This window comes from Myodes glareolus, chromosome 4 (assembly GCF_982192425.1).
Source record: "Myodes glareolus chromosome 4, mMyoGla1.1, whole genome shotgun sequence".
Lineage (NCBI taxonomy): Eukaryota > Metazoa > Chordata > Mammalia > Rodentia > Cricetidae > Myodes > Myodes glareolus.
Window position 1 is genome coordinate 41,921,209 of NC_142029.1, and position 19,099 is coordinate 41,940,307.

Sequence of the window (19,099 nt, forward strand, 5' to 3'; positions counted from 1 at the left end):
GGTTGTTTCAGCATTTGAAATATGCAGAAGGAAAAAGGCCTTTCATTCCTCAGAATTACTTTTAAGTACATATTTCTTCATACTTTTCTTTTCCATGTTATTTTCAGTGTTTCATATAATATTGAGATCAGTTTCTTCAAACAGCTAGCCAATTATACAACTTCATCATTTCCCCACCAATCTGAAAAGTTTATAGTACTCTATACACTTAAAACTTTTTTCTTTTCTTTTCTGGTCTGTGGCATCAGACATTCATTCAGGCACTTGATTCCAAGCCTGAGGACCTTTCAATCCCTGGGGTCCACCAAAAAGACAAAAAAGAAATTCCTCCAGCTCTAAGATAGATTTTAGTTGTCTAGAGTTGTGAAATATGCATATGGAAGAAAGTTTTAAAATTATAATATAGATTCTCATCTGACAATGAACATCAAACTAAACAATTACATTAACCAAATGATGGACTAAAGGGAATACCACTGAATCTAGCCGAGTTATTGAACAGTGCTTTAAAATCGCGAACATTGTTGACTTTTTCAGGTTCCTACATTTTTTTTTTTCAAAATTTCTTCTCTCCATTCTGGTGATAGAATTCTAGTAGTAAACGATCAACTGTCTTCACAAAGTCCACAGCTGGATGATTAAGAAAATGCTCAGTGTGGTAGTTTTGAATCCCTGCACTCTTAAAGGTAGAAAGGGAGAAGGGGAGGTGGGGAGGGGGAGTGAAAAGAGAAAAAAGGAAAAAAAAAAAGGAGAGGTACAGGACAGAAAGAAAAGGGACAGGGACAGGGAGAGACGGTGGGGTGGGGAAAATTACTATAATGAGAGGCCTTGAGACGGGGAAAGTTCAGCTTTTCATTAAAAGGCTCTGTTAAGAAATGGGTAGACACCTTGCTCGAGGTCAGTCTGGTAAATACAGTGAGTTCCAGGCCAGTCAGGTTTACATACTGAGGCCCTGTCTCCAAAAAGGGGAGACAAGTTCAAGGCATGCCTGTCATTGCCCACGCGAATGTCCACGCTCGAAACCAGCATGTCTCCAAGGATTTTAGAATTCTGAGACTTGACAACCATTCCAAAGACGGTTGCTAAGACAAACACCCATCCCTTCCTTATTTTCTGTTTTCCATATGCCAACGGTCTACAGACAACGAGCCTCTAGTAAACAAACAGCAGTTGAGAAAAATATATTAACAAAGTTTTGGAAAAACTGACTCAAAGGACCACATACTGTCCAAACTCTCACTGGCAAAACGTGGGTCATCTCAAGAGAAAATCCTCACGAATTGCATCAAAATAGGTACTTGAGGGAAAGACGACGGGAGCCTGACAAACTAGGAGGCAGACCTACACCATAACACCCAGGAAGACTGGGCTGCCGAGGGGGGGACACACACTCCGGAAATGGAGGCCATGTCCCCTTGGTGACGTGGGGGTGGGGTGGGGAGTGTGTGACAGGGTCACGTGGGAGGACCGCGCTCACTGGCAGGGAGGCTCCTGCACGCCACGAGTTAACTCTTTCCGACCTGCACCGACAGAATCGGCCTACTCCGAGAGGGCGAGCCGTGGCCACTCCGCAGCGGCCCCCAGCTCGCCGCAGCTCCGCCAGTTCCGTCCCGGCATCCTTTGCGCTGCGCCGCCGCCCAGCCCAGCGGGGAGCCGGGCGTCACTCCCCGCCTGCAACCGGGCATTGCTATGGCAACGCAGCTGCCCCAGCTATGTCGCTGCAGTCCGCCCCTCCGTCGCGGGTGTTCATGGAACTGGTTCCCTGGGCTAACCTGGGCCGGGAAAACAACCCGATCTCGGCCTTGGAGGCGCAGCCCGTCGGCAGCCGTCCCCACGCCGCCAAGGCCCACCCCGGAGCCCGCGAGGTCCACGTGAGCGGCGCGGCCGAGGTGTCCGCCAGCCCCGACCGGGCGCAGGTGGCCGTGCGGGTGAGCAGCACCAAGGAGGCTGCAGCTGAGGCCAAGAAGAGTGTGTGCCGCCGCCTGGACTACATCACGCAGAGCCTCCAGCAGCAGGGTCTTCAGGTGAGCTTCCGGGGATGGGGTGCGAGGCGGGTGACTCTGGGGCCTTGGCGATGCTTTGTTACCCCGGTATTCATTCCAGGGTGCAGTGGATGCTTGACTCTGCCTTCTCGAATCTAAATGAAAGCAGTTGTTGGCCGCAGTGAACTCGAAGTCCCCGAATGCAGATTGGGTAGGTTTTTATCTGGTCGTATTTGCTACAGTGATTTTCTTTTTACGCTTAAAGGGATGAAATGTTTTCTTGAAAAGTTACACTTAATGCTTGCCTAACTGGAAGGTTGGACCGTAACCCCCTTGGAGAGTTGTTTTTATTCTGCATGTTGAAATTGGCAGGCGAGGAGCTTGAATGCTTCCTCCCAGTCAAAGGTTCGTGTGGAGTGGCTCTTCAGTGTAATTGCAGATTTAGCATCCGTTTTGGGTTTATGATGATCACCTACCCCAAATTGCCCAAATTTTTTAATTTTAACTTCTTTTAAAGTCAATATATGTAAGTATCATAGGTGAAATGCTTCTACTTACTAAATTTGTCCGTGAAACAAATCACTAAATCGATAATACCTTAAGCCCCCTAAAGGAGTGGTAAATAGCGTTAGTTACCCCACACAGCAATTCTGTTAGGTATGCTTTAATATCCCCATCTTCCAGATAGAGAAACAAAGTAATGCTCTGAACTTTAAAGAACAGTATTTGAAATCCTGTTCCTGAAACCACAATCGAGGTTGCTTTCAACTTTGTCACACTTCAGATAATTATGACGAAAGAAACTTAGAAGCCACGGACACTGAGCTCTCTCAAGGTTATTATTATACAAAACAGAACCCCAGCTGCAGGAACCCTGGTTCTGGGGTACTCTGACTTGTTCAAAGTGAAACATAATCTTGCTTCTGTACTAGAAATGTCATATCTTTGAAGAAAAACCATAGGTCTTTATTTTTTTTTTAAAGAAAATGTATTTGTATTTTATTTAAAACCAGAATAATTGAAATGACCTGAGCAAAAAAATCAATCAAACAAACAAAAAAATCCTAAGTTAATTACATTTTAGAAAAATTTAAATATAAATTGTAAATAATGTGAATAAAATGGGTATAAAATATAAAAGCAAGAATCTCCTAAGCAACCTGCTGCAGTCCTGTTTGAATAATGTAGTTAGTATTTTATGCCATTGACATAGAACATAATCTGAACCCATGTTTCTAACTCCTAATATGTAAAAATAAATGTAGGAATTGCATTCAAAGTCATCGTTCAAAGCAAGGTGCCGGGATTGCGATCTCCCAGACTGCTGCATGACAATGGAGGAAAGACAGCTCTCTCAACAGATGGTCTCAGGACAAATTATGCTCTCCACAAGGTCCTTATAGCATTATACATTTTAAACTTTGAAGTACTGACTCATAAATATGCACTCCCCTAATTCAAGGGCCCCTCCCAATCTAAACACTTGCTTGAGGGCTGGAACCTGATTCTCTCATCCTTATTTCCTGGCTTCCCTCCCCTCTTAGTTTAGATGACTTCCACTTTGCTTTTAAAGAATGAGACCAAAATCACACTCGTGGCATTCCTTTCTCTACACTGATCTCTGTTATACAACACTCCACTTTTTCCTTCAAAGAGTGTGTCTGTCAGGCTGTTACTGAGGTACTCAGCCTTTGAGTGATGCTCATTGGCGTAATGTATACAGTAAAAAATGCTTTTCGGGGAGTAAAGGAGAAAAGGATGACACAGCGCATAAGTTAGTAGCTCAACTATTTGTAGGTGGATTTGTGAATCTGTATGAAGATATAGCAGTCAGTTTTAACATTGTTTTAATGGAAATGTTGTAAAATTCCAAATCGTGTTTACTTAATCAAGGAACATTTATTAGGTATTCCCTAACCCTGTTGAGGTTTACGTGGCACTTAACCTAACTTGGTCTTACTTCAGGGACTGCTAGAATGAAATGTCACCACCTCAGTAGCCCCTAAACATTGGAAATTTAGTCTTTGTAGCCCTGGGGGAGTCAGAAAGGCTAAGACACCAAGAGCTTTGATTTTGTCCGGTGAAGATTCAGTTCATGGAACATAGATGGCGCCTTCTCCCCATGTTCTCACAAAATAGAAGGGACAAGGCAACTCACTGGGGCCTCTTCTTAATAAGGACACTAACTAATTCCATCCATGAGGCTCCACCCTTATCATCTAATCTCAAAGACCATTTTATAGCCTCACACTAGTGATTAGGTCTTAATATATGAATACAGCATCCAAGCAGTGCAGATTAGAGTGAATTTCTATTTTATATACCAATTTAGACTATAAACTCTAGTATTTGGCTACTCATAATTGTATTATTTTCAATAGCTATACGTGCCTCAGGCAGGTTGATAGGCAATAAGAAGAGAGATAATGATGTGTGTGTGTGTGTGTGTGTGTGTGTGTGTGTGTGAGAGAGAGAGAGAGAGAGAGAGAGAGAGAGAGATATGAAAATAAGATAAAACAAAAAAACACCACATCAAAGTTGGACAAGACAAGTCAACAGAAAAGTAAAAGAACCCCAAGAGAAGGCACAAGAATCAGAGACCCACCCATTTAGACATCCAGGGGTCCCATAGAAATACTAAGCTAAAAGCTATAGTGTTTATGCGGGGGCCCTGTGATTGCTGCTTCGGTCTTCGAGTTCTTAGGAGCTGTGCTCAGTTATTTTAGAAGGCTTTTGTTCTCCTGATGTCCTCCATCCTTTTTTCTCCCCCACTACTCCTACCTCCTCCTCTTCCCTAGAGTTCCCTGGGCTCTGAGGGGAAGGATTTGATGGAGACAGAGCCCTCTGCTGCTGGAATCCCATGATCAGAATAGAATGATTCATGCTGCCATGAAAGTACGTGTATAGTACGTTGAAGAGATGACATTGGTTTTGACTTAAGAATTCTAGAAAGACTTCATAAAGAAAGTGACATTCTGCCAAAATGTTAGGCACTGAGCAATGGGCAATCATTCCAGTTGCACATCAGAATGCAGCGGGCATATATGTCAACAGCACTCCGAGTGGTTCAGTATGGCGGGAACACAGAAGACACTGGGCACCTTAGGACAGAATTAAGAGATAAGACTAAAGGAGAGAATTGGAGGCCGAACACAGAAGTGTGTGGCTGCGCAGCTTTGCTGTTCTTACGGGTGCTACTGGGCTTGGCAGGAGCAGCTTGAAAGAGGAAAAATTTATTTTGGTTCACAATTTCAGAGGGTCTCACCATGGTGGCAGGCAAGGCATGGTGGCAGGAGCAGCTCAGTCTATGGTTGCAGGAAGCAGAGAATGGGACTATAAGCAGGGCCGAGTTATAATTCTGTAAGTGTGTGTACGTCTTCCTCTATCACCCTCCACCGCATCCCCACCTCTAGTGGCCTTCTTTGCCAGCCAGGCTTCTTCTGAAGACTCCACAGCCTTGAGAGCAGCATAAGCTTGCAAACAAGTGCTCGGAAGACAAGCCTGAGAAAGCAGTTTAGATTCTGACGTGAGTGTCTCAGTATTCTTCATAATTAAGGCAGCTACTTACTGTCGATAGACCTTACACAAATGCTGTCTCACTCGATAGTCCTACTCTATCAAGTTCTTCTGTAAAGAAGAGAATTCTCAGGACCAGAGTGACTACTGGCAGATAGCTTGCCCTCGACTGAGAGATGACTGAGTTTAGATACCAACTAAGACCTTTGAGCCGTGCTTTTAACTATGACTGTATGGTATTACTTTATTCTCTTGGCAGGAGATGATGGAGGTGTCAGGTAGGGGGTATAGCAGGTGATATTAATCATCTTTTATGTGCTTGCTGGCCCAACACCTGTCTGCCATTATATGTGAGTTAATTGCCTGGGTGGAAAAGCTTCCAGGCTCTGAAACTTCCAGCAAAGGGGGTCATGCGTTAATGCCAGGAAATTAAGTTTTCCCACTCCACCCTGAATAGTCTTCGAGTAAAGGTCTGAAGGCATTGAATTGGGTGACAGGAGTGAACAGGAGGGGCCCAGCTTCTTCGCCTGTTGAGTGGGATAATTGAGGTAGTTTCTGACCCCAGGCCTCTGTAACTCCGGTTCCAGGAGATCTGATGACCTCTTCTCAACTCCGTGGGCACCAAGCACACACATTATGCACGGACACAGATGTGAGCAAAACACTCGTACACATAAATAAATCTAGAATAAAGCCGGAATGGACAACTTAAACTTCTGTTTGTCGCAAGAGAAATGCAATAGACAAATTAACTTCTATTTTGATGTCTGCCTGTTTGTGGTAAGCAAATGTGTAATCCAAAATGGTTGTGATCTCTAAAGGTTTACTTGAATCACACAGTTGCTGCTCAGGAGAATAACTATAACCTGAGGATTACATACTGTCTATTGCTTTAAAATAATCCAAGTCATTGAATTTTTTGATTCTTAAGGTTTTTTGACCCAGATCTAGAGTAAACCATTGGATCTGTGTGGTACTCCTATGTTATCCACAGTGTTTCAATTATTAGATCTTAGTATGAGACCATGTTCCCCTAGTTACTGTTCTACTGGAAAAATTTCCTGCCTTCGGGGAACAGGGCATGTTAAATGGGAACATGGAGATACAGTCTGTAATTCTAATGTTAGAAACCTCTAGAGAACAAGTAAGACTTCCCTTTGTATTTGCTATTAAGCATATATATATATATATATATATATATATATATATATATATATTTCAGGATAATTGCTGATTTTACAATATTGTATCATAGTAAGTTTATTCAAATTTTTTTCTGTACATCTGTATAGTTTTTACTTTTTAGCTTATTTTTATATGGCTTTTTATGGCTATTGATGATTAACCTACTTTTTCATATGACTTAAATAGCTACTCCTGTATTGACCATTTTGTTTTGAAAGTCTGCCTTTTATATGTATGTAGAAACAAAATTATAACTTAATAAGGAAAGCCTTGTGAAATAGGCTGATACGGTAGATTTATCAGCCTTAGCACTATGACATTTTGAGGTAGATAATTCCCTTTTGTTGGGTTAACCTGTATGGTGTAGAATGTTTAACAATATTCCTGGCCTCTAACTTGCAGTGTAGCCAAAAATGTAGTCATTTCGGTACATATTGGTAAGTACAAAGTCAGACCAAAGAACAGATGTTTCATCATTCCATTCATACACAAACCTGTGGAGGCAACTAAGTGGTTAACTGTAAAGGGGATTGCACAGGAGAGCCTTAATGTGAAGGACAGCTCCCACTGTGCTGGAGTGCTTGCTACATCACCAGCATCTGTCAGAACTGTCAAAAACTGGGGGAGGTATCAAACAGGCTGTCAGACATTACTCCCAGGACAGAATTCAGACTACGATAAATGAACCCAATTCTGTTGTAAACAACGAACACAGCTGTACTAAAGGGAGTGTGGAAAGGCATGTCAGAGTGTGACGCTAAGCCACTAGTTAGCCGTAGAGGCCAGGCAGTGGTGGCACACACCTTTAATCCCAGGACTCACAAGACAGAGGTGGACAAATCTCTGTGAGTTCAGGGTCGTCCTGGGCTACATGAGCTTGAATCTGTCCAAAGGAGAAACAGCTCACACAAAGGTGATCCCAGCACTTGAGAGCACACGCCTTTAATTGAACATAACAAACTCATATATTCCTATTAGCACAGGAGCGCTCTGGCTAGGTGGAGAGAGGAATGTGAGGCAGGAGGAGACAGGAGCTTAGAGGCAGTCCGAGGTTCCATAGAGACAGCATTCAGTCTGAGGACATGTAGAGACAGGATACCCATTTCAGTCGGACGATTCAGTAAAAGTAAGAACTAGTGACTGGCCACTCTTCCTCTCTGATCTTCAGCATTAACCCCTATATCTGACTCTGGGTTCTATTGTTAAGACCAATTAGGATTCATGCTGCACATGTCAGTTAGTACTCATTACTCAGGACTTGCTTCCCAGACGGAAGAACTGTTTAGCTTCCTTACATATCTGTGGGAAGATTCAGGGACAATCTAGTCATATATTTATTGGTTGTGGGATCTTTCTTTTTCCTCCCTCCCTCCCTCCCTCTCTCCCTCTCTCCCTCCCTCTCTCCCTCCTTCCTTCCTTCTTCCTTCCTTCCTTCCTATTTTTCCTTTGGATCATAGTTTGAGAAGTACACTGTGTCACGGAAGGCATAGTGGAATTCTCTGCTCTAATATTATGGAGTCTGCATCTGTCTTTTGTCGTCACTCTCTAAGTACTTTACATAAAACTTGTTTTTAAATCATCATAACAGCCATGTGGTGTATTGACCTGATTTTATACATGTGGAAGCAAAGGCTCAAAAGATTCCTAGTAACTTACCCAAAGGTGCATATGGTAGGTACTTTGTCAAGTTAGTTCATACAAGTGAAATAAGTGACTAAAACCTGAAGTGAAAACGGATCATTTTTTTTAACAGTATTTGTAGGTTCTGATTGATTTTATGGCAGTTTTAAGGAAGTTTGGAACATCAATGCCAGCAATTCATTTTGTGTCCTGTGTGTCTTCCTATTTCAAACTCAGGCTTCTTAATTGTCAGGGAGAAACAAGTGAATTTAGTAGCCAAAGGTTTGGTAACGTTACTCTGGTACTTTCTGTTTCAGGCAGAAAATGTAACCGTGACAAAGGATATTAGAAGAGTAGAAAATGCTTATCACATGGAAGCCGAGGTATGTAATGATGGAAAACCCTTGACTCTGTGGCGGCAACTGCAATCAATTTTTATTCTGAAACTGAAATTTACCAGAAAAAGGATTCTTATGGTGATGACAAAAGATGGTTTTTCTTTAAAATGGTTCTGATATATATCTAGTGATGCTTTCAAATACATTTAGTGAGATCTACTTAAGGAAAATGGTGTACAATGAAATAAACACAGCAACAGGGGAATAGCAGCTCGGTACCACAGACTCTTCGTAATTTTATTGGCTGGTGAGCAGGAATCATTACAGGAAAGAAATTTTCCTTAGATGAGAAACTATGTGAAAAAGCTATAAGGAATTGAGACCCTTTTTAAACATTCTTTTGTTTCTCAATACAGTTTCATGGCCACTGAGATAAAAGTTCCTTAAATTCTGAATCATGCTGTCTCTGTCCACATTAAGAAGGAGCACAGTGTTTTCAGAGTGCTCAGTCCTTGTTAACTGAGATCCCAGCATGGCTGCGTGTCTCCCTCTGAGGGCTGGGGTGGGCGGAGTTTTCGGTCAGTGTGTCTAGTGATGTAAGACTGTTGTTTGTGATGTTCGTGTTTTCAGACAGATGCTTAGTCCAGCTCCCACCTTGTCTTTGGAAACAAAGATGGTTGAGTTAAGAGTGGTATTTTGTCTACCAGTGAGAGAATCTTTCTCTCTAGAAGTAGAGAACACCTCCGGAAGCCACCTGGTGGCCCCCTGTAGTTAGTGTGTTAATACATCCTAGTATTAATATTAAGGTTAGATCGCGGGCTCCTGCTTCTCAGAAATGGAGCATAAAATCAGAGTAGCACGACAGAGTGGACATTGGAAAGGTGACTCAGTTAGCTTTGGGACTGGTCCATCTAAAATTTAACTGTCTCAAGGAAATTTATAATTATTCATTGTGAACTTAGGCATCATTTGGCATAGATTATTTTTGACAGAGTGAAGAGCGGTCAGGCAAGATTCTGAATTGTAGAGGTTTAATGTTAGTAGGCTAGTGGGTCCCACTAATGGTTTTACCTGTGAGGACTTCAGGCTGCAATGAATGTGGGAGAATCCTGGGAAGGTATTTTTTTTTGTTTTTGTTTGTTTTTAGGCAGTGTCTCAATATGTAACCCGCACTAGCCTCAAATTTATGTTTTTCCTGTGTCAGCTTCCCGAGTGCTGGGGCTAGAGTCTGGCACCATCACTCCCAGGTGTGCTTAGTTTATTATTATACAGTCTCACCAAGAGCACAGGGAAGAGAGTTCCAGAACTGAACAAGGGATGGGAGACTGCAGAGTTCTAAGACTAAAGTTACCGGTTCAGCAAGAGTCCTTGACTGTGTGAGAACTGAGCTTCCTTCTGCTCTTCCTTCTGCTGTGCCTGCCTTTTTGGTGTTGCGTATTCTGATTTCTTAAGAAAGCATGTGATTATATTTCACTTAGGACCCCCTGGAATCCAGACCTTACACTACACTGTACATCCCTGTACATGGTTGCCTTTAGATCGTCACCAGTGGTCAGTGGAGACCGTGGTAATACACTCACAAGGTACAAAGTGCGCTAACCTCTTCAAAAAGAAAGATGGCTGACTTTATGGCCGTGAATGTAGCAGACTCCAAGAGCCAATAAATATCTAACATATTCTAGTCTTCTCATGGACTACTAGATATGTGTCATATGGTTAAATGGTAGTTAGACATGTAAAACAGCAATAGCACAAACACATGTAATATGATTTTAAAATTTATAGATGGTTTGAATAGATACTTATCAAAATGCACCAACAGATAAGCGAAGGCATTCAGCATCTCTAATTTTCAGAGAAATAGAACTCAAAACCACAGTGAATTATAACATCACACCTGTTTGTGATTATTATCAAAGCAGCAAAACATAGTGTTAGGCCAGGAGGTGGAGAAGGTAGAACCTTGTGCATCGCCAGTGGTAATGTAAAATGGTAAAGTTTGTGTAGAAGATAATATGGAATTTTCTCAGAATATTGAACAAATGCCCTATGATCTAGCAGTTCCACTTATGGGTGTATATCCAAACGATTTTACACCATCTTCATCCAGATGAAATACCCGTACCCTGGCCTCCACGTGCCTTCTCCTCAGAGACTAGGATCCAGTGCTCGCTTGACACTGCAGACAGCACTACAGCAAATGTGCCTGCAGTTGTCACACAGTAACTGGACTACTCTCTCCTTTCACAAGAAATCGATTTCTTTTTATTGTTCTGTGAAAAACAATGCAGAGGAAGAAACAGTGGATCAACATCTTTAAAGTACTGAAAAGAGCCGTGAGGGCTGGAGAGATGGCTTGGTGAGAAAATTGTTCCCTTTTTGAGTATAAAGACCAGAGATTGGAACCCTGGCCCCCACAGAAAAAACTGGGCATGGTGGTATGCTTCTGTAATTGCACACTGGAAAGAGGAGACAGGAAAATTTGAGGACTTGCTGTCCACCCGATCCAGCCAGTTGGGAAGCTCCAGGTGCAGTGGGCAACCCTGTCAAAACATAGGATGGGGAGAGGGGATGATACTCCAGGGTGGCCTCCAGTCTCCACAAGTGCATGAGCAGACCTGTGTACCAGCATAAGTACAGCCTTCTCCCCATGTACACAAGCCATCCATGACTACACAAGTCTTTAATTTTAGCCTGAGGGACAGTGGATAGGGAAGATCACAAAGTTCAGTCCAGCCTGAGCTACATAGCCAGAGCCCATCTCAAAAATAAACCATTAAATAGGAGGAAAAACTAGTGGTAAGCCTACAATCCTATATCAAATAAAATGCCAGAAGTAAATGCCAATTAAAGGGTTTTTTAATAAGCTGAAAGAATTCATTACATACAGACCTGTTTTTCAGAAATGTTCAGTAGTATCATATGGGCAAAAGAAAATGATATCAGAAAGAAAAAGCCATCCGTCTACACAATAGAACAAAGAACATGGAAAATGGGAACTGTTTGCCTTAACAGATACTTTCCTAAAATAAGTCTTTTTTTAGAGTCTCACTTAAATTATAAGGATAATGAATAACATGCCATATATAAAAGTTATAAATAGAGTAGTAATACGTAAGGACAGAAAATAAAGTATACTATTTAGGTTCATATGTTCATAATATACCTCTTATAAGTAGATTGTGATAAGCTAGACATGTAATGTATGTTATTAATACTAAAATAGCAGCACAACTAATAAGCAATGAGGAATATAAAATAGAATAATAAAAACATTCAAAAACAGGAATTAAGAAACCGAAGAACAGACAAATATAAAATAATAAGGTCATGGGCATATCGGTAATCACAGAAAATATAAATGGTCTAAGTACCTTCATCAGAAGAAAATATTTTGTCTGTGTAGAACTTCAGGTCTGTAAGATCAGGCAGAGTCAGGTGGATCTCTGTGAGTTACAGGCCAGCCATGGCTGCGTAGTGAGATCCTGTCTTTAAAAAAGAATTTTTAGATTGCATAAAGACATAAACTCCACCTATATGCTGACTGAGGGAAGCATACTCTAAATATGAAGCTGTATTGGTTACAAGTAATGAGATGCAGAAAAATATACCGTTCAGCTGTGAATCAAAAGAAAGGTGAAGTATCTATAATAATTACAGAAAGAGATTGCAGAGCTAAGCATGTTACCACACAAAGAACAAAATCATTCTTAATGATAAGGAGATAATGTAATAAGAGGATATACAATGTTTAGTCCATTCCTAATACTACACAAAGCTTCAGAATACTCAGTGTAAAGATGATAGAACTACCATGGCTTTAGTAGAAAAGTGGTTTACAGGCTGTGGTCCAGCCAGTCTCCAATGGAAAAGCCAACAGTCTGGTAGTTGTGCAGTCCATGAAGCTGGGTGGCTCTGTTGGTCTTTAGTCTTTGTTAGAATCTCAGAGAAGGAGGTTCTAATGCTGATGAGGGAATGGACTCAGCAGTGAGGGCGAGGGCGAGCAGGCAGAGAGCAGAAGCTTCTTCTGTCCTGTCCAGTCAGCTGTTTGGCTTCGGGTTGATTGCAGATGCAGTAGAGTTGATAGCCAAGGTTAGCTATCACAAGAGGAAATCAGTAAAAATAGAAGATATTTGACTATACTGTCAGTCAGTTCGACCTGCTTGACATTTATTGACTACTTACTCCCAAAACAAGTTACCCATGCTTTCATCTGGAGCATTTTCCAAGACAGTTTATATTCTGGGCCAATAACCGTAAACACAGTTAAAACATGCACAATGTGTTCTCTAACCAAGCGGAATTATGTTAGAAACCAGTAACAAAGTTCTCAAGGAGGCCCTGCAAACATTTGGATTTTAAATACCGTGCTTTTCAGTAACACGTGTATTGAAGAAGAAATTAAACAGGAAATTAAAAAGTGTGTAAGTAAGTTTAAGAAAGACATTCCAACTGTAGTTCTTTCCAGAAACTGAAAAAGGTGCAGTACTCCCCAGCTCACTCTTTGGAGTCAGAAGATAACAAAGCTTGCTATGCTTAGCTGTAGGGTGAATATCGGAAAGAAAACTACACACCAGTATCAATCAGATACATTAAATTATAAACAGTTTTAGCAAACCCAGTTGAGTTATATGTATACATATAATATTGGTTAGTTTTAATTGTCAACTTGATATAATCTAGAATCGCATGAGATTCTCAATGAGGAATTGTCTGATCGGGTGGCCTGTGGTGTGTCTGTGTGGGACTGTGTGAGTGTCACCAGTCTTGGACTCTGGGCTGTACATTGGTTCCCTCTCTGCTCTTGACTGCATGTCACCGGCTGCCTCATGTTCCTGCTTTGATTTCCCCTCAGTGATGGATTGTGACCTGGAATTTTAAAACAAATAAGCCCTTTCCCTCTTCAGGTTGCTTTGGTCAGGGTTTTATTATAGCAACAGGTTAGAAACCAGGCCTCAGATATAGAAGATAATTCATAACAGCCAAGTATGAGTTATTTCAAGCATAAAAGGTTGGTATAACATCTGAAAAAATTTGATTATTCTGAGTCATATTAAGAAACCAAAAGAGAAAAATGACAGGTTCATTTTGGTAGATGTAGAATGGCATTTACTAAAATCTATCATCAATATTTAATAAACATTCTTAATAAAAATTCTCTACAACCCAGTATATTGACTCATCCTTTTCATCTCAGCACTAGGGAGACAGAGGCAGACCTGATCTCAATGCATTTCAGACCAGTCTGGTCTTCATATTGAGACCCTGTCTCACTGTGTCAAAATTAATTAATTTAATAAGGGATATCTATTTAAAAAGCTGTGGGTAACATTATACCTTTATGGTGAAATATCGAATACTTTGTGCTTAAGACCAGGTACCATACAAAGATGATGGCTACTCTTATGGCTTCTTTTTAACATTATACTAGCCAGTGTAGTTTGGGGAGAGGCCAGACAAGGATAAAAATATCAAAACTGAGAAGGAAGAAATAAAATACTCTTTATTCAGGAACAATATTACCATCTATCTAGAAAATGTTATGGAAAAAATTTATTAGAAGTGATAAACATAAATTTTAAATGTCAAGGGATACAGCTTATAAAGTATGCTAAAAAACATATTTTAAAGAGTATAAAAACATTCTAAGAGAAAGTCTCAAGTGGAGAGATGTATCTTGTTTGTGATTTGGAAGAACCAACATTACTGACACTTATCCTCCCTAAAATAAGTTACACATAGATTTATTCCAAACCTATTTCAAATCCTAGTTAGCTTTTAAAGATAGAAATTGGCAAACTGTCAAAAATACATTCAGAATTGCAAAAAATCTCCAGCCATTTTGAAAAAGCATCTTAGTTATAATAGCCTCAAACTGGAAACAAATGCTTCGGGCAAACTGTGGTGTTATTCACATAGCAGAACACTACTCAGAGTAGTAGTAGTAGAGTAGTACTCACTTATGCAAGAGCATGCTGAAACTGCACATACAGTTCGCCAAGTTAAAGGAGTCTCTGAAGACAGCATATTCCTGGAAGAGGCTGGCCTGTCAGTCAGGAACAGGTTGGTTAACTGCCAAGGGCCTGGAAGTTGAGGAGCAATGGGTAATAAAATGAAATGAGATTTGTGAAGTAGTGGGACAGATTATTTAGAAGAGGGAGGAGAGTTCATGGCTCGGGGGAAGACTGAGCAGCTCATCCTCCAAGGAACGCGATAGCCCAGGAGCCAGCTCCACAGCATGCTGGGGAGTCTTCAGTCTGACTGGAACAAATCTGGGATCCCCATCGTTGCCAAAGGGGCAGCGAGAAGCCCATCAGCAGGCAGATTATAACAGTCCTGGGGAAGACACGTCACCCTGAGCACTTCCTCAGCACCCACAGCCAGTAGGAGATGGGATCCTGAAACTTCTACAAGGTGCTGAGCACTTAGGTTCCCCATGTGGAAAGGTTCCGTAAGAAAGAGGGCAGAGCTTCCTGCTGGACACATTACTCTGGCATGTTTGCACCCACATGTGGTGGAGGATGGGGCCATCCCGGACAACTACACCCCACTCTGTGGCATCCTGTCTGCGTACATGTGTGCTGGGGATGTTGCCTGCCTTTTGTCCACAGCTTCTTTGAGCAAACAGACAGCAGTACCGCTAGTACATGAGCGGCGTGGTTCTGCTCTCCTGTTACCAGCTGCTGCATCACGACAGCACTCAGCAGTTTCACCCCAAACACTAGTCAGTGCCTTCTGCCTCAAGCTGCCGGACAAGGGCACCTTAATGGAGCAAACAGCAACGGGTTTCCTGCCCGAGCTTCCTCAAGCTCTTAGACATTTACCTCCTTCATCTGCCTCTTTCTCCAGCTGCTGCTGTGGCCCAGGGACTTTGCCCAGGGGTGGTGGGACACATCCAACAGATTTTGCAGGAGGAGCCGCTTGTTGGTTCCCGGCTACTCAGTCCCAAAATAATCACACAGAAACTATATTATTTAGATCACTGGTTGGCCCATTAGCTCTAGCTTCTTATTGGCTAACTCTTATATATTAATTTAACCGATTTCTATTAATCTGTGTATTACCACATGACTGTGGCTTACCGGCTAAAGTTCCAGCATTCAGTTTAGGTGTTCCCCCCCCCCCCCACCTAAGTTCTGCTCTATCAGCAGGCTAAGGCAGTTTCTTTATTCACCAATGGTATTCACAACATATAAAGGGGACTCCCACATCAAACAGAAACTGGAACCTTGTCATCATCAGGTGATGGCACAGGATGGGACCAGGATGTTGGGGTCTTGCTAGGTTCTCAGTCCTCCAGAGCCTGAGGGGCCTCCTTTCCTGTTCTATGGCTATACCTACTGCGCTTCCTGCTTTTTGTCTTTTGCAAAAATGGAAGCTGGGTCGTAATCTGCTTCACAAATGGCCTGGCCAGACCAGGCTAGGTCAGCACACCACACTGAGGCATCTCATACTCAAATTTAACCAATGCAGTCAGGGTGGGTGAGCAGACATGGTCAGCTAGAGGCCTTTCCCATGTTTCTTCCAACCCAATTCCCTGAGACACTGGCCCCTTCATGTACCCATCCATTCAAGGATGGATGTGCCCACAGGCTAGTGAAGCTTTGGGTTTGCAACCCCATCTCCCAGGATTTGAGTGACTGCCTTACTTCCTCCCTGTCCCTTTTGTGCATGCCTCAGGTTTACTGAGAAAGGACTCTCCAGCTGTAATGTTTTATAGCCACTTTGTCCGTCTCTGGGGATGGTGTGAGGTGGGGAATATTGCCCATGCTTCAACACTACAAATATACCAAATTTATAGATTTGTATATTGAGGTTTTAATTTAGATTGCTCATGCCCTCTTCTGGCTACCACAGGTGTATCACAGCACACACATGGTATGCAGCTACACATGTAGACAAAATTCCCACACATTAAAAAAAAGTCAATCTTAGAAAAGAGACTACAGCTTTCAAGTCTTGCTGTAATGAGGTCACTGCTCCATTTATTTAAAGGTGGATACATAAGGAAATAGTTAGACCACTGTAAGGTCACACACATAGTGGTATCAGTAAAGGCAGATGTACTCATTAACAGTCAGAAGTCTAACTGAAAAAATTAGACTAAGAAGTCAGAATAGTATCAGGGTTGGAAATTAGCCAATAATGAAGCTGAAAGGGAGAACCCTCCAATTTCAGAAAAAGTAAAAATGAATTTTAAATAAAATATTTTAAAATATTTTTAAACATACAAGCTAATATTAGATCATTTTAAATTTCATAAGCACAAGTCTTTAGTAAGAAAATAATATAGCTATAAGCATTAAATGGTTTTTTCTTATCTAGTATATTTGTTATTTGTTACTATAAAAGAACAGTATAATCTGGCTTTACTCCTTCCTATCTGTTTTTTATTTATTTGAGACAGGATCTTGGCTGACCTGAAACTTCTTCTGTAGACAAGGCTTTTCTTGAACTCACATAGATCTACTTGACTCTGTTTCCCAAGTGCTGAGATTAGAGGTGTGCACTACTACACCAGCTTGACTTTACTTTTTATACTTATATTTAGACAAAATTTTAAAACTACATGAGGCATGGAAATAACATCAAGTATATTTCAATTACAGGTCTGCATTACATTTACTGAATTTGGAAAAATGCAAAATATTTGTAACTTTCTGGTTGAAAAGCTAGATAGCTCTGTTGTCATCAGCCCACCTGAGTTCTATCACACTTCTGGTTCCATTGAGAATCTTCGGTAAGTTAAGCACATCTTTAAATTATTCATTCTAAATAAAACTATTGAGTGTGGCAGTTCTTTTAATGTCATATTAATCTTTACTTTCAATCCCTAAGGCGGCAAGCCTGTCTTGTTGCTGTTGAGAATGCATGGCGCAAAGCTCAAGAAGTCTGTGACCTTGTTGGCCAAACTCTGGGAAAACCTTTACTAATCAAAGAAGAAGAAACAAAAGAATGGGAAGGTCAAATCGATGATCATCAGATATCCAGACTGCCGGGTTCATTAACTGTACAGCAAAAAATTAAAAGTGCAACAATGCATGCAGCTTCGAAAGTGTTTATTACTTTTGAGGTAAAAGGAAAAGAGAAGAAAAAAAAGCATCTTTAAAATTCCAACCAAAACATACTGTATTTGTATTTTTAAATGTGTTTTTATACATTTTATAGTGCTTATTTCTGTCCAGAACATACATATTGTATGGTATACTGATTCTCTATAAAATCTGCCACTTTATGAACATAATCCCACAGAATAATTATGTTCACTTTCTAGTTTCCAAAACATTCTGAGAAAAATTGTGAGAAATAAATGTATTAAAACACACTTTTGCATACTAACAATTTATATATTGAAAATAAAATAAAATCAGCTGATGTTTTATTTGTCCAGTTGTATAGAAATACAGAATCTGAGCTGCTTATCAAGAAAAAAATTGTTTATGTTGCATAAAAATGTTTTCAACTTCATCTGTCTATATCTTTGCTCTTTTTTTGTACAATATATTATGATTATATTCTCTACCCTCCCCCAACTCCTCCCAGATCCTACCCCCAACATTCACACAACTATATACTCCTTCTTTCTCTTAAAAAGTCAAAATAAAACAAAGCACACACACACACACACACACACACAAAGAATGGGTTCCAGTTTTATTGGTCAACTACTCCTGATCATGAGGCCTGTGGTGAGGTGCAGTTAATATACCCAGTTTCATATACGTCTTGAAGAAAAGTGTTTTTGCTTTTTTCTTTCTTCCAGCAACTACCAGTTGCCAATAGCTTCTTGGTTATGGGTGGGACAGACTTTACTTCCATTTTCCCTTCTCTGTCTGGTTTTATGATTCTATAAGTTGAAAGCATAAAATATCTGTAGATAATCCTTTAAGGTTATCAAGCACATTTTAAAGATATTTTCTGTATTGTGTATAAATGCTACAGCCTGCATGTGGAGGTCATTGGACTTTGTAGAGTCAGTTTCACCTTTCACCCTGCTGAGGTGGTGCCTTCCTTGTTTCTGCTGTTAAGTTTGTACTCCAGACAAGCTGACCGGAAGTGTCCTGGCAGCCCTCCTGTGCCTACCTCCCGTTTGCCATAGGCATGCTGTGGTGACAGATGAAGACTAAAGGTATAACGTTGTTTGTCAGCTGATAACATTTAACTTCTGATTGCTGTGTGACAGGACTTCCTGGTGAGACACAACACACGTGCACTCAACCCAGATAGCCCGTGGTTGGCCCAGGTATGGATATCTATAGGGGAGTGTGTTACAGTAGTGTTGCGGGGATATCCTGACATATCAGGAAACCAGGATATACTTAGAGCCACAGTAGGACAGCTCTGGAGGGGTAGAACCGCAGTAGGACAGCTTTGGGGGAGGTAGAGCCACCATAGGACAGCTCTGGGGAGGAGGTCGGTGTAGAGCCACAATAGGACAGCTTTGGAGGCTGGAGCTGC

General features: G+C 41.3%; 1 protein-coding gene across 1 annotated transcript; it reads left to right on the plus strand.

The window, feature by feature from the left end:
* The first annotated feature begins 1,570 nt into the window (after positions 1-1,570).
* On the plus strand, positions 1,571-18,109 carry Irak1bp1 (interleukin 1 receptor associated kinase 1 binding protein 1). The gene is made up of 4 exons (XM_048435738.3): positions 1,571-2,024; positions 8,621-8,686; positions 17,251-17,381; positions 17,480-18,109. Exons 1-4 carry the CDS (start codon positions 1,713-1,715, stop codon positions 17,748-17,750), a joined length of 780 nt encoding a protein of 259 aa, XP_048291695.2. The 5' UTR covers positions 1,571-1,712; the 3' UTR covers positions 17,751-18,109.
* The last annotated feature ends 990 nt before the right edge of the window (positions 18,110-19,099 follow it).

Bases quoted from the DNA above. Each gene is read 5' to 3' on its own strand.
- Irak1bp1 (XM_048435738.3), top strand. From the start codon at position 1,713: ATGTCGCTGCAGTCCGCCCCTCCGTCGCGGGTGTTCATGGAACTGGTT. The intron at 2,025-8,620 runs GTGAGCTTCCGG...TTTCTGTTTCAG, and splicing joins TCCAGCAGCAGGGTCTTCAG to GCAGAAAATGTAACCGTGAC. The intron at 8,687-17,250 runs GTATGTAATGAT...TTTCAATTACAG, and splicing joins CTTATCACATGGAAGCCGAG to GTCTGCATTACATTTACTGA.